Source organism: Ursus maritimus, unplaced genomic scaffold (genome assembly GCF_017311325.1).
Source record: "Ursus maritimus isolate PB19 unplaced genomic scaffold, ASM1731132v1 scaffold_30, whole genome shotgun sequence".
In the NCBI taxonomy this organism is placed as follows: Eukaryota; Metazoa; Chordata; class Mammalia; order Carnivora; family Ursidae; genus Ursus; species Ursus maritimus.
This window is the reverse complement of record NW_024425564.1, coordinates 11,237,999-11,251,328: the sequence shown is the minus strand read 5'-3', so window position 1 is coordinate 11,251,328 and position 13,330 is coordinate 11,237,999. Positions and strand designations below refer to the sequence as shown.

At 41.7% G+C, this 13,330-nt stretch overlaps 1 protein-coding gene across 1 annotated transcript in view; it reads right to left on the bottom strand.

The window, feature by feature from the left end:
• The window catches only part of GPLD1 (glycosylphosphatidylinositol specific phospholipase D1), a 55,748-nt gene extending 43,272 nt beyond the window's left edge, over nucleotides 1–12,476 (bottom strand). The window contains exons 1-2 of the mRNA XM_040644928.1: nucleotides 12,380–12,476; nucleotides 9,693–9,748 (exon numbers count right to left, since the gene is read on the bottom strand). Coding sequence (XP_040500862.1) covers nucleotides 9,693–9,748; nucleotides 12,380–12,476 — 153 coding nt within the window. The remainder of the gene's footprint in view (nucleotides 1–9,692; nucleotides 9,749–12,379) is intronic.
• Between the last annotated feature and the right edge of the window lie 854 nt (nucleotides 12,477–13,330).

Below are 13,330 nucleotides of genomic sequence, written 5' to 3'. Positions count from 1 at the left end.
CTCCTCGTGGAGGGCTGTGTGGAAGACACCCTCTTCCCCTTGGGGATTTTCAGGCTGCAGGCCTGTGTCCTCCACGTGGAGAGAGACCACCACCTAGACCTCAGCGCTTGGAGCAGGGCTGCACGCTATCAGTTACAGGAGCCAATGAAGTCTCCTTTTTCTCTAAAGATGGCTTGCAAGCTAGACTTTCATCATGTAAAAATAATAATTAACTTGATTGAATATTTACCTTGCCAGCACTGACTTGGTCACTTTATAGGATTAAGACTTGTTGAATCTGCAGCTCTAGGGGAGGGAGATGCTGTTACTTAACATGAAAAAATAATTCTGAACTCAACTTTGAAAAGTAAATGTGTCAGCAAAATAGGAAGCTGCTTGGGGGGGGTGGTAAGTACAGGGGAGGATGCATCCTTCACATAGAAAAATGTATTTTTAAGCTACAGAAATAAAAACAGTAGGATACTGGAATTAAAGGAGATCAATGAAACAGAATAGAGAGCACAGAAACAGACTCCAGCATACACAGTATGTAACGGGGATGAATGAAGGTGCAGGAACCATCTGGTGGTGTTGGCACAACCCCGAGGTTGCGAGGGTTCTATTCTTGTGGGGGATCAAGCGTGGCCTACATGACACGGACTTGAACAGGACCAACAAGAGGTTCCTGGACTCCTCATGTGCTTTATGCCAAAACAAATAGAAGATGAATTAAAGCGTTAAAGGCTAAACATGAAGCCACAAAACTAGCAGGACGAAACTGAAGGGAGTTACTGCATAACCTCAGAGTGGGAATGATTTTTCTAAGCAAAGCATACAGGCAGAAGCCATAAGAGTAGAACAGAGAGCCAGAGAGAATGGAATGAAGTGCTTAATGACACAAAAACTGAAGGGTTTTTGGTAGGGAGCACCAGAAGCAAATCGAACAGTAACCACAAGAATCATCTGACACGTGACGGGGCTGGTATCTTTAAGTCATTCTTCCACGTCAAGATAAATATCCTGATGGAGAAATGAGCAAAACATGTAAGTGATTCATAGAAGACGTAATAGAAACAGCTGATGAACACTCGAAAGTATTTAACCTCGTTGATCAAAATGCCAATTAAGCCTATAACAAAACACCGTTTCCCACCCACCGAGTTAGCAAAAATGAAATTAAAACCAGGCCCTAAAAGTGAATGTTTCCAAATCTCAAGATACTTATCAAGAAATTTCAATGAGGGGAGCCTGGTGGCTCAGTCGGTGAAGCGTCTGCCTTCAGCTCAGATCATGATCTCAGGGTCTGGGATTGAGCCCTGAATCGGGCTCCCTGCTCAGTGGGGAGTCTGCTTCTCTCTCTCCCTCTGCTGCTCCCCCTGCTTGTGCGCTCTCTCTCAAAATCTTAAAAAAAATTTCAATGAAATATATGAGCAACTGAGGATATTAATCCTTCCTCCATCGTAGAGATCATTCCTGTTTTGTTTCTTCCTTTGTTTCTGGGCCAGAAGGACTCAGCTAGCAGCGCCAGGGCTGAAGCGTTTGCCAAACACGGTCGGGAAACTGGTCACAAATGAGGAGACTGAGCACAAAGAATACATATTGAGAGTGATGGCCAGATTTCTCACTGTTGGAGAAAGGAGCCGCAGATACGGGCACAGAGAAAGCTAGGACGAATGCTGTGCTGATGGGTCATAAACAGAGCTATTCTTGTGTGAACTCATGGTTTTAAATAAATAGGCGGATAAATAGACACAAAAGCCAACTGGGACAATGTAAGCATCAAGTGATAATAATGTAATATAAACTGTTAAATAGAAATCCATGAACGTATATGGATAGAAGTAAATATACGAATGGGGAAAGAAGGAAAGGCTCTACTCAACAGCAGAATGCTGAGAAATGTAGAAAGTGATGGAATCAGATAAACAATTTGGTAACCATAATTATGATTTCAGGCACAAATTACTGACAGATGCTACAACCAGTCGGTAAACTTTGACGAGAAAAAGGATATTTACATTACCTCAATATCTCTCCCCATGAAATATTTACTAGCCAATTAAAAAGTAGAAAATATTTATTTTCTGGTGTAAAAACTTGAAGACATCATCTCAACCAGGTTATAAAAAAAAAAAAAATCAACATCACTAGGACTTATTCCATCTTGCTAAGCCGAAGCTCCTGGGCATTGTACATAAAATGAGCGGACGAAGCCCCTGAGGGGCGGAGGTCAGTATGCGGGCGCTGGGAGCTCGGGACCTGAAGACGACACTGCAGTGAATTCCCTGGGCTTTCTCTTTGCCTCATAGGTCCCGAGTGGATACCAGGAAAGCCTGCCACCTAGAAACTCTACTGGGCATAAACCAAACACACAAACCCATGAACAACAACAAAAGCCTACTTTCTCTAACCATAAGACTAGGAAATGGACGGCCTAGCTAGACAGAAAACTTTTAGACAATAGCCTTTCTGCTCTAGCCAAACATCACAGAAAACACTGTGGCCCCACCCTCACCAGGACTTTCATCCGTGCTGTCCTGTCCCCATCCCTACCCCTTAGTGTCAGTAGAGACCATGGGGAGAGCCTGGACACCCCGTCCCAACGGACAGTAACATGGCACCTCTCCCGCCCCCCCCCCGGGTGGGATCAGAAGAGGCCCAGGGGAAAGCAAGATGTTCACGAGGAGACCCCCCAGCACCTGCAGAGGCCACCGTGAGGAGCAATAACGAGGCACTTCTGCCGCTTCCGGCCACAGAGGCATCATGGAGGCTTGGGGGAACCTTGGCTTCCACCTCCACTTGGCAGTTAGGAGAGTTAGGAGATGGGTGCTCCCCCCCATCATGGTCCCCTTCCAAAGTGGTGTCAGAAGAAGTCAACTAAAGTGAAAGTTTTCAGTAAGATCCAGAGTCTCATAACCTAATACCCAAAATGTCCTCATACCTAAAATACCTGAACTTACCAAGAACCAGGGATCTCAAAAAGAACGAAAAGAGATAACCAATAGAAGCCAACACAGAAATGATGGAAATTTTAGACTTATCTGACAAATATTTTAAAGCAGCCATGATAAAAATGTTTCAATTACAAACATATTTAACCCCCCTCCAAACAGTCTCAGGAAAGGAATATATAAAGAACCACCCAAAGGAAATCTTAGAAGTGAAAAATACAATCACTGAAATGAAAGTTAACATCACCAGAAACAGTACATTTGACATTGTGAGCCTTCTGGTACGATGTGGTGAGAATACAGCATCGCTTCTGTGTTCTGGGCTGTTGCTGTCAAAAGATAACCTGCAAGGGGCGTCTGGGTGGCTCAGCTGGTTAAACGTCTGCCTTCGGCTCAGGTCATGATCCTAGGGTCCTGGGATCGAGCCCCGAATGGGGCTCCCTGCTCAGATGGGAGTGTGCTTCTCCTCCTCCTTCTGCCCCTCCCTCGTTGTGCTCACCTGCACGCTCTCTTAAGTAAATAAAATCTTAATAAAAAAAAAAAAACCTGCAAGGGGATGTATGAGGAACTACCAGATGAAACCAAACTAAGGTACATTCCACAGTTTTTGGACCGTGCCCTTTCCAAAATATCAAGGTCATTAAAGACAAGGTAGGCCTGAGGAAATGTTCTAGATCTCATGGTCCCGGATTGGTCCTGGAATCACAAAGAAGATTATTGAGACAACTGGGGAGATCTGGATGAAGGCTGAGGATTGGGTGGCAGTGTTATTTAATGTTGATTTCCTGCGAGTACTGTGCTGTGGCTCCATAGGAGTGTCCTTGTTTTTAGGAAATACACAACGATGTGGTAAAGGATAATGGGCATCACGCTAGCAATTCACTCTAGAACCATTCAGGAGAAAAGAAATCAGTATCTATAAGTGGTGCAATTGCATGAGATCTCTGGACATGAGGGATTCATTTTCCTTTCCAACTAACGAGCTCCTGAACTGGGCTGGAAGCAGCAGCTGTTTGACAAGCTGTTGCTCATAACATTTCAACAGAGCAACTGGCATTCGGATAGGATGAGGACGGTATAGTCAATAAATACATAGCAGGGACTTTTTTTGATAGCACCAATAATCAGTAAGATAGTCATCACAAGCAGTTCGACTGGTCAGCACCAAACTAGCAGGGTTTCTTCCTTCTCTGCTTTATGTAAATCCTGTAATTACCTCTTCCTTCTTTCTCATAAATACCCCTTGCTTTCCTTGCACTGGTGGCACAATTTTCTGGTTAATCCAGAATCTGTGCTCCCCTGAATTGCCATTCTGAGGCCCCGAATAAGGACCTTTGTTCCTTCTCAGGCCTACCTCCTTTCCTTGGGGGACAACAGAGAGGATAAAAGGGCAAATGTGTCACCAATTGAAGATCTACAGGAATATGGTAAAGGGCAGATAGGGATTGCCTAACTGTCCAGCTTTTCTATTGGTTTTTAATTTCTTCCAAATAAAAAGTTAAAATATAGAATTAGTTGAATAAATGATACATTATGGATAACAGAAAAATATGTAGTTGTTCTAAATGATTCTGAAGATCTCTTTTGACATGGAAAGACATCACCGATCTATTAAATGAAAAAGACAAGCTGCATAGTGTGTAGAGCATAATTTTGGGGGGAAGAAGGTGCTAATAAATTAAGAGATAAGGCCTAGAATGATATAAAGCCAAGTGTCAACACGGTTTGACAGAGTGTTTTACAGTATCTATCAGTTCTCTAGTCAGAAAAGAAATCTCTTCTGTAGGCAGGCAGGAGGAAGCAGGGCAGACAGGACCGCAACTAACCGAATAACTACCATTGCTAGGATTTCATGGTTAAAATACCACATTCTGTTTATATATACATATATATGTGTGTATATATATGTATATATAATGGGTCCAACCATCACAGTATGAAACTAGAAATTATAAGAAAAAAAGAACTAGGGGGAAAAAACCCCACACAGATGCTAAAAAACATGCTGGCAAAAACAGATGGGTCAATGCAGAAATCAAGGAGGAAATAACTACCTGGAGACAAACAAAAATGGAAACAATGACTGAAAATCTGTGGGGACACCTAGCTGGCTTGGTTGGTAGAGGACGTGACTCGTATCTCAGGGTCTTGAGTTTAAGCCCCATGTTGGGTATGGAACCTACTTGAAAAGAAAAATCTTTGGGATACAGCAAAAACAGTTCTAGTGGGGAAGTTTATAGCAGTACAGGCCTATTACAAGAAATAAGAAAAATCTCAAAGCAATCAAACCTTACACCCAAAGCAACTAGAAAAAGAACAAAGCCCAAAGTTAGTAGAAGGAGGGAGTTAATAAAGATTAGAGTGGAAATAAATGAAAAACAAAACAGATCAATGGAACCAAGAGTTAGTTTTTTTGAGAAGATAAACAGAATTGATAAACCTTTAGCCAGACTCAAGAAAGAGCAAGTACTCAATAAGGAAAAATCAGAAATGAAGGAGAAATAACAACCAACACCACAGAAATACAATTATAAAAGAATACTATGAAAAATTATATAACAAATTGGAGAACCTAGAGGAGATGCATAAATTCCTAGAAACATACAATCTGCCAAAGCTGAACCAAGAAGAAATAGAAAATTTGAACAGACCATTAGTAACAAAATTGAATCTGGATTCAGAACACTCCCAAACAAGAGTCCAGGACCAGATGGCTTCACTGGTGAACTCTACCAAACACTTAAAGAATTCATACCTATTCTTCCAAACTCTTCCAAAAAACAGAAGAGGAAGGAAAACTTCCAAATCCCTTCTACAAGGCCAGCTTTACCCTGATTCCAAAACCAGACAAAGACATCACTAAAAAAGAGAACTACAGGCCAATATCCCTGATGAACACAGATGCAAAAAGCTTCAACACATATGACCAAACCAAATTCAATAGTATGTTAAAAGGACCACTTTTGTTCATGATAAAAACTCAATAAAGTGGATTTAGGGGAACCATATCTCAACATGATAGAGGCCTTCTATGAAGAACCCACAGCTGACATACTCAATGGGGGAAAACAGAGCTTTTCCCCTAAGGTCAGAAACAAGACGAGGATGTTCATTCCCACCACTTTCACTCAGCAGAGTACTGGAAGTCCTAGCTGCAGCACTCAGACAAGAAATAAAAGCATCCAAACTGGTAAGAAAGAAGTAAAATGGTCACTATTTACAGATGACATGATACTACATATAGAAAACCTATAAGACTACAAAAAGAATTATTAGAATAAAGGAATTTTAGTAAAGTTGCAGGATACAAAGTTAATATGTAGAAATCTGCACCATTTCTATATGTTCATAAGGACATAGCAAAAAGAATTAAGAAAAAAAATCTCATTTACAATTGCACCAAGAAGAATAAAATATCTAGGAACAAATTTAAACAAGGATGTGAAAGACCTATACTCTGAAAAGTCATAAGATACTGCTGAAAGAAACTGAACGTGACACAAATGGAAAGATATTCCATGCTCACGGATTGGAAGGATTAATATCGTGAAAATGTCCATATTACCCAAAGTAATCTACAGATTAATGCAATCCCTATCAAAATACCAATGGCATTTTTCACAGAACTAGAACAATCCTAAAATTTGTGTGGAACTACACAAGACCCCAAATAGCCAAAGAAACCTTGAGAAAGGAGAACAAAACTGGAGGTATCACAATCCCAGATTTCAAGATATACTACAAAGCTGTAGTAATTAAAATGTATGGTACTGGCACAAAAATAGACACAAAGATCAATGGAATGGAGCAGAGAGCCCAGAAATAAACCCTCACTTACACGGTCAATTAATCTATGACAAAAGAGTCATAATATACAATGAGAAAAAGACAGTGTCTTCCAGAAATGATGCTGGGAAAAATGGACAGCAACATGCAGAAGAATGAAACTGGGCCATTTTCTTAAACCAAACACAAAAATAAAATAGATTAAAGACCTAAATATGAGACCTGAAACCATAAAAATTCTAGAAGAAAACACAGGTAGTCATCTCTTGGACACCGGCCTTAGCAACATATTTATGGCTATGTCTTTTGAGACAAAAGAAAACTACTGGGACGACACCAAAATAAGATTTTGCACAGAAAAAGACAAACAAAAGAACTCAACCAAACAACAAAGTAACGTACTGAATGGAAGAAGATATTTTCAAATGATGCATCCAACAGAAGTTTACTATCTGAACTACACAAAGAACTCCTACCACTGAACACAAAAAACTCCCAAACAATCCCATTAAGAAAAAGAGGACTTGAACAGACATTTTTCCAAAGACATGTAGATGGGCAATACACATATGAAAAAAAATGCTCAACATTTATCAGCGGGGAAATGCAAATCAAAACTACAATGAGATGATCACCAGACACGGACACCTATCAGAAAGGCTAGCATCAAAACGACAAAAAATAAGTGTTGATGAGGATGTGGAGAAAAAGGAACCCCGTGCACTGGTGGTGGGAATGTAAATTGGTGCAGCCACTGCGGGGAAACAGGGGAGGTTCCTCGAAAAATTAAAAATAGAAATACCATATGATCCAGTAATTCCACTGCTGGGTATTTACCCAAGAAAACAAGAACACTAATTTGAAAAGATATACGCACCTGATGTTTACTGCAGCATTATTTATAATAGCCAAATATAGAAACAATCCAGGCGTCCATAGACACGTGAACGGATAAAGGAGATGTGATTACACACACATACAGAGGACTATTACTCAGGCATTAAAAAAGACTAAGATTTTGTCATCTGTGACAACATGGATGGAGCTAGAGGGTACTAGGCTAAATGAAGTAAGTCAGAGAAAGACAAATACCATGTGATTTCGCTTATATGTAGAATCTAAGAAATACATGAACAAACAAATTGACTTTTAAATACAGAGAAGAAACTGGTGGTTGCCAGAGGGAAAGGTGGAGGGTAGGGAAGGGATCAGCAAAATAGGTGAAGGGGATTTAGAGGTACAAGCTTCCAGTTATAAGTCATGGAAATAAAAAGGACGGCACGGGAGATACTGTTAATCTCCCGTGTAAATAATATTGTGATAACACATGGTGATGGGTAGTGACCACATTTATCGTGGTGAGCACTGAATAACGTGCAGAATTGTTGAATCACTATGCTGTACATATGTAATGTAGCATTATCAACTACACTTTAATAAGAAAACAATAGGAAAAAAAGTATCAGGGCAATAATGACCACCAATATGAGGTCAGCTTGCTTCTGACAGTTTTTTTCTTTTTAAGATTTTATTTATTTGACAGAGAGAATGTGAGACAAGCAAGGGGAGCAGCAGGCAGGGGGAGAGGGAGAAGCAGGCTCCCCACTGAGCAAGGAGCCCAATGCAGGGCTCAATCCCAGGACCCTGGAATCACAACCCCAGCCAAGGGCAGATGCTTAACCTACTGAGCCACCCAGGAGCCCTGCTTCTGACAGTGCTTATAAATTAGTACACGGATTTTCTCAGCTTTAGGCATTATTCTCTTTGTGTAAGTCAAAGACTTCACGAACAGTCACCTCTGGCTATATTAACAAAAGATAATCCCAGAACTAACAAAATTCAAACCCCAATGAGTCCAGAAGTCCCCAAAGAGCAGGTATGAGTAGGGAGAAAGCGACACTACAACAAGTCCTACACACAGAGATATAAACTACATCATGGAAAGGGATCGGACAGTATCACAAGAGGTGAGGTAGTCCTGACCCTCGTAAATTGAAGGTGAAGTGTAAGCACTCGGCACTTAGTCATTTCCAATGATGACATCAGTATCTGCATTAGGACCAATGCAGAGGGGAAGGATCGGTGTCCAGTTCACACATTTCAAATTAAGTTAATGATACAAGCATGAATATCTCCACTAGAAAACTGCTCTGCACACACTCGGGATTGATTGTTCGCATGATCAATTAGGTAGGTTCTTGCTTCTCCTCATCCCTGGCTACCTTCCACCAGGGTCAATGAAGATAAACACTGTTCGATCGCCAAGTCAGAAAGTTGAAACTAATGCCTAAAAATGGTTGAGGATAGGAACATTTCAGTTATCTCCCCATCCTGCTTTCTGTACGGAATTGTCGAGACTTACTGGTAATAATTTGATCCAGTTCTGATGTCACCAGGGAATATTAACCACTCTTATCAAATGTAGGTACTAAGAATCATCTTTGCACAAAGCATTATTTAGCCCAGAACTAGAAATAGTGTATAAGGTCAGAGTGGGACCAATTTGAGGACAGCTACAGGAAAGCCATCAGACAGTGTTACCAAGAATACAGTAGAAGGAGACATCAGAAGAGCATCTCAAAGCAGACTCCTGCTTTTTGTGCTGATGCAATTTTTATACAACACAGTCAAGAGGTGAAAAATGATTTATCTCAGGCATGACCTCTTTTTGTAAAAACAAAATGATGTACTTTTTAAATTCTCAGTTTTTCAAATTATGATTCATCATTAAGATATTTCAGTGATACTATTTAATGTTATATCACATACATAATACATATAATTACATATATAATATATATATGTTCAGGTAGTACTAGAGGGGACATATACCCTTTATAGCCCCAAATATTAACGTTTTATGAAAAGAAAAAGGACTCTTAAAATTACTGCCTAAATATCTGTTAGGACCTTTATTTAGGCACTTTTGGAAGAGAGTTCATGCACAAGGAATAAGAGAAAAATTAAACTTTATACCTCTTTGTAGTTAACTCTCCCATCTTGAAGGTGGAGAAACTCCAGAGCTCTGTGTCCTGAGAGAAAGATATAAGTCAATTAAATTCAACTGTAACTGAAAACAGAACTATTTAAGATGTTTTAAAAGGAAAATGGGGGTGTATGGGTGGTGTAGTCGGCTGGGTGTTAGATTCTTGGTTTTGTGTCAGGTTGTGATTTCAGGGTCGTGGGATCGAGCCCCAAGTCAGGCTCCATGCTCAGTGTGAAGTATGCTTAAGACTCTCTCTCCCTCTCTCTCTGCTCCTTCTCCCGCTCATGCTCTATCTCTAATAAATAAAAATCTGTAAAAAAAAAAAAAAAAAATGTAATTTTGTTATTGTAACTGCCAAGGAAGGGGGAAATGAAAGTCAAGTGTGTACTCACTAGTCATTTCCGCTAGGCATAATAAGATTCATACAATATTTAAATTGCTGAAATACAAGTCAAATTTGCACAGAGATTTGAAGTTTCTGCTTAGCTGGCACCATGGCCCTGCTACGCTAGGTCTCAGTTCCCTCCTAAGTAAAATTAAGTAAATAATTCCCACCTCGCAGGTGTGCTGAGTCACACAAAATACACGTGATGTGACGAGCACAGTGGCTGATACACGGAAGGAGCTCAGTAAGCAGAAGCTGTCATCTTATTTCGCCTCAACAACTCCCTGAGATAAAGGACCCTAAGCAGGAAAGAGCACACACGGCCAAAACCATGGGCTGAATCAGTTACTCTTGTATGTTTTTTCATGAGTTGGGCCACATTAGATGGGACCCCCCCCCCCAAAAAAGCCCCAGGTCACCTGCTCCCCCTACATGCCGACACAGACACATCCACACCCTGACTCTTCCCAGAATCTCTACGATGAACAGGCCTTGGGAAGTCACATTCAAAGGCGATACCTTACTTCTATTGTGAATCACACCCAATTTTGTAATTCATACAAAAATACAGCCACTCCTCCAAGCGTAACCCTAGAAGATACAGGCTCCCAGCCCACACCTGTAACCTGGACACAGGACTGCGGTGACTTACAGCTCAGACCACTGAATGAGGCCCATTCTAATTAACTCACAGAACTGTCAGCCTTCCAACAGGCTTTACATAGGAAGTGGAAACACAAACCAAGAGATTTACGAAATCCTCTAAGTGGTAAATGTTGGAGTTTTGTCTTTCACCTAAGACTCCTCAAAATCTGTGCAGGTTCGGAGTGGCCTTCAGTTATGTTCATATAAACAGTTTTATATTATATATGGAATATATTAATGTATTAATATTTACATATTTATATAATAGAGATATTATCTATTCTATTAAATATTTTTATTAAAAATACATATCATAGTATGTTATGTTTAATATAATAGATTACACTGAATATATGTTTCATATAAATCTATTAGGATCTTTGGTACCTACTGAAAAAAAGGCAAGCAGTTATCCGATTTTATTAAAATTTCGTAATTCATCTGTGTTTAAACCTGGAGGAGTAAAAACTTTCCATTTAATACTTATTCTTGAATATTCTCATTTACACTTGGTTCGTTCTCAGCCCACTTGTTTTAGCAATTTCAATTTCAGAGAACTTACAGTTGGACAATACTTTCAAATTCAGAGACATTCTGCTTCCTTACTTTACAGAAGAGGAACACAGAGAAAATGAACCGTTCTGTGTCTCATACCTAGTTGACAGCAGAGCTGGTATTAGAAACTGGGTCTAATTCTCTTTTCTATGGTTTCCTGACTGCCTGTTCTCAATAAGTGTTTGGAAAGCACACCGGACTGGCTCTCAGGACATACAACCCTAGGCCAGCCCACTAATGAGCTAGCTGTGAGATTCTCCAGATTGATTTCCTTGTCTGTGAAATACAGGGACCGGGCTCAGTAACCGAGTTCTGGGATCATAGGTTCTTGTCGACCAGAACTCAATAAATACCTCGGTCTATCTGGCACTGACAAGTTTTCACAATTTGTAATCTTGCTCTGATTGGTACCTTCTGGCTAGGTGGCCTAACTATATTTTTATTGTTTTTATCTAGAAGAAAACCCAGACATCAGGCATATTTAAAATTAACATGAAAATTGTTATAGAATATAATCCTATCTGATTACATTACAAATCGGCTTACATTTGCCATGAGTCCAAAAAAACATCACACACTTCATCTGAGAACTCAATCCACCATGCACCTGTGTTTGGTACTCTGCCTCACCCCCGAGCCTGTCCTCCCCAGCTCCTGTCATCCAGGGCACCTCTAACGCCAGTGGTCGGACTCCCTCGCTTCCTTGCCCTCCCTGAAGCCAACCACTTGACTCAGGGGACCCACTGCCGTGGCCACAGGTGGCCCTGTACACATACTTGGAAATATAAGACAACAAAAACACATTCCTCACGCCTACCGAGTTCCACCCATCTTCCTCCCTCCAGCTCTATTGGCTCTGCTTCATGGCAAAGGCTAGTTTCTCCAGCTCCTCACTGTTTGCCTACCCGGATCACCAAGCCACATCGTTCCCTTGCCTCCTGCCCGCCCTTCCACGGAACCCACCCGACTCCAGTCACCGCGCTGCAATCCGGGGAACTTGTTATCGATACGTGGGACCGACGTCACAGCTCTTCCTTAACGCCCTTTAACACGCTTAGCATCCTAATCCCGCGGCAAGGCGGCCGCACTTACCTATCTCGATGTGTGTGGAGATGCCACACGGCGAACCCCCCGGGCAGAGGGAGCCCAGCGCGATCAGCAGCCCAGGCCACAACCTGCAGACGGACATGCCCTCGTTACTCGCTGCTCCTCGGGGGCACGAAGTGCTCAGAGCTGTGGCAGCGGGCCTGAAACCCAGGCCCAGACCCACTGCTTTCGCTCTAAGCAGGTCACTGACACAGGAAACCAAGCCTCATTTCAAAATAATAACGCTTCCCAGCCCACTGTTTAACTACTGTTTAACTTCACCAGAACAGCAAACAAACTCCACCTGGGAGAGAAAGAAAAAGCCATCAACCGAAATCTGAATGTCCTGAGCAAGGCCCCTTTCTGACCCAGGTGTCCTCCAGATTTCTTGTTGACACAAAGTTTGTATGGTCACCCTGGCAAAGTTGTCTCCAAATGTTCTTTGCATTCTTCAAGAAAGAGAAAGAGAGAGAGACTCACCTGCCTCTATTAAGGGTCCACATGCTGGACCACCTCAGCTCACAGGGGCTGACCCCTCAGGCAACCTTTGCACACCCACACGGGGGCCCGTGTCCTCAGCCTCCCAAGCTTCTCCAAGCGCTGGGAGAGCTTTTATGACGATCAGCTGGCACCGGCCTCGCTTTCAGTATTTGGCAACAGATACTGACACTTGCACGGATTACACAAGAGCAAGCACTCCTGGTCTCTCTGCTCCTGGCTGTTCTTATGGGGCTTATCTCGAGCCTGTTGCGCGGTCAGATTCCTGCACCCCCAGCAAAGACGCGGATTCCACTGGGGGCGGGAGACATGGGACAGATTTAAGACCAAGGAACAAGGATTCAGAAAATACCTGTCAAGAAGCATCTAGTCCATTGCATTTAACCCAGGGGAAAAATTCGGTGAAGCTCTATCATGGAAATGGTGGCGATATTACAGCTCAAATTATGCACATTATAT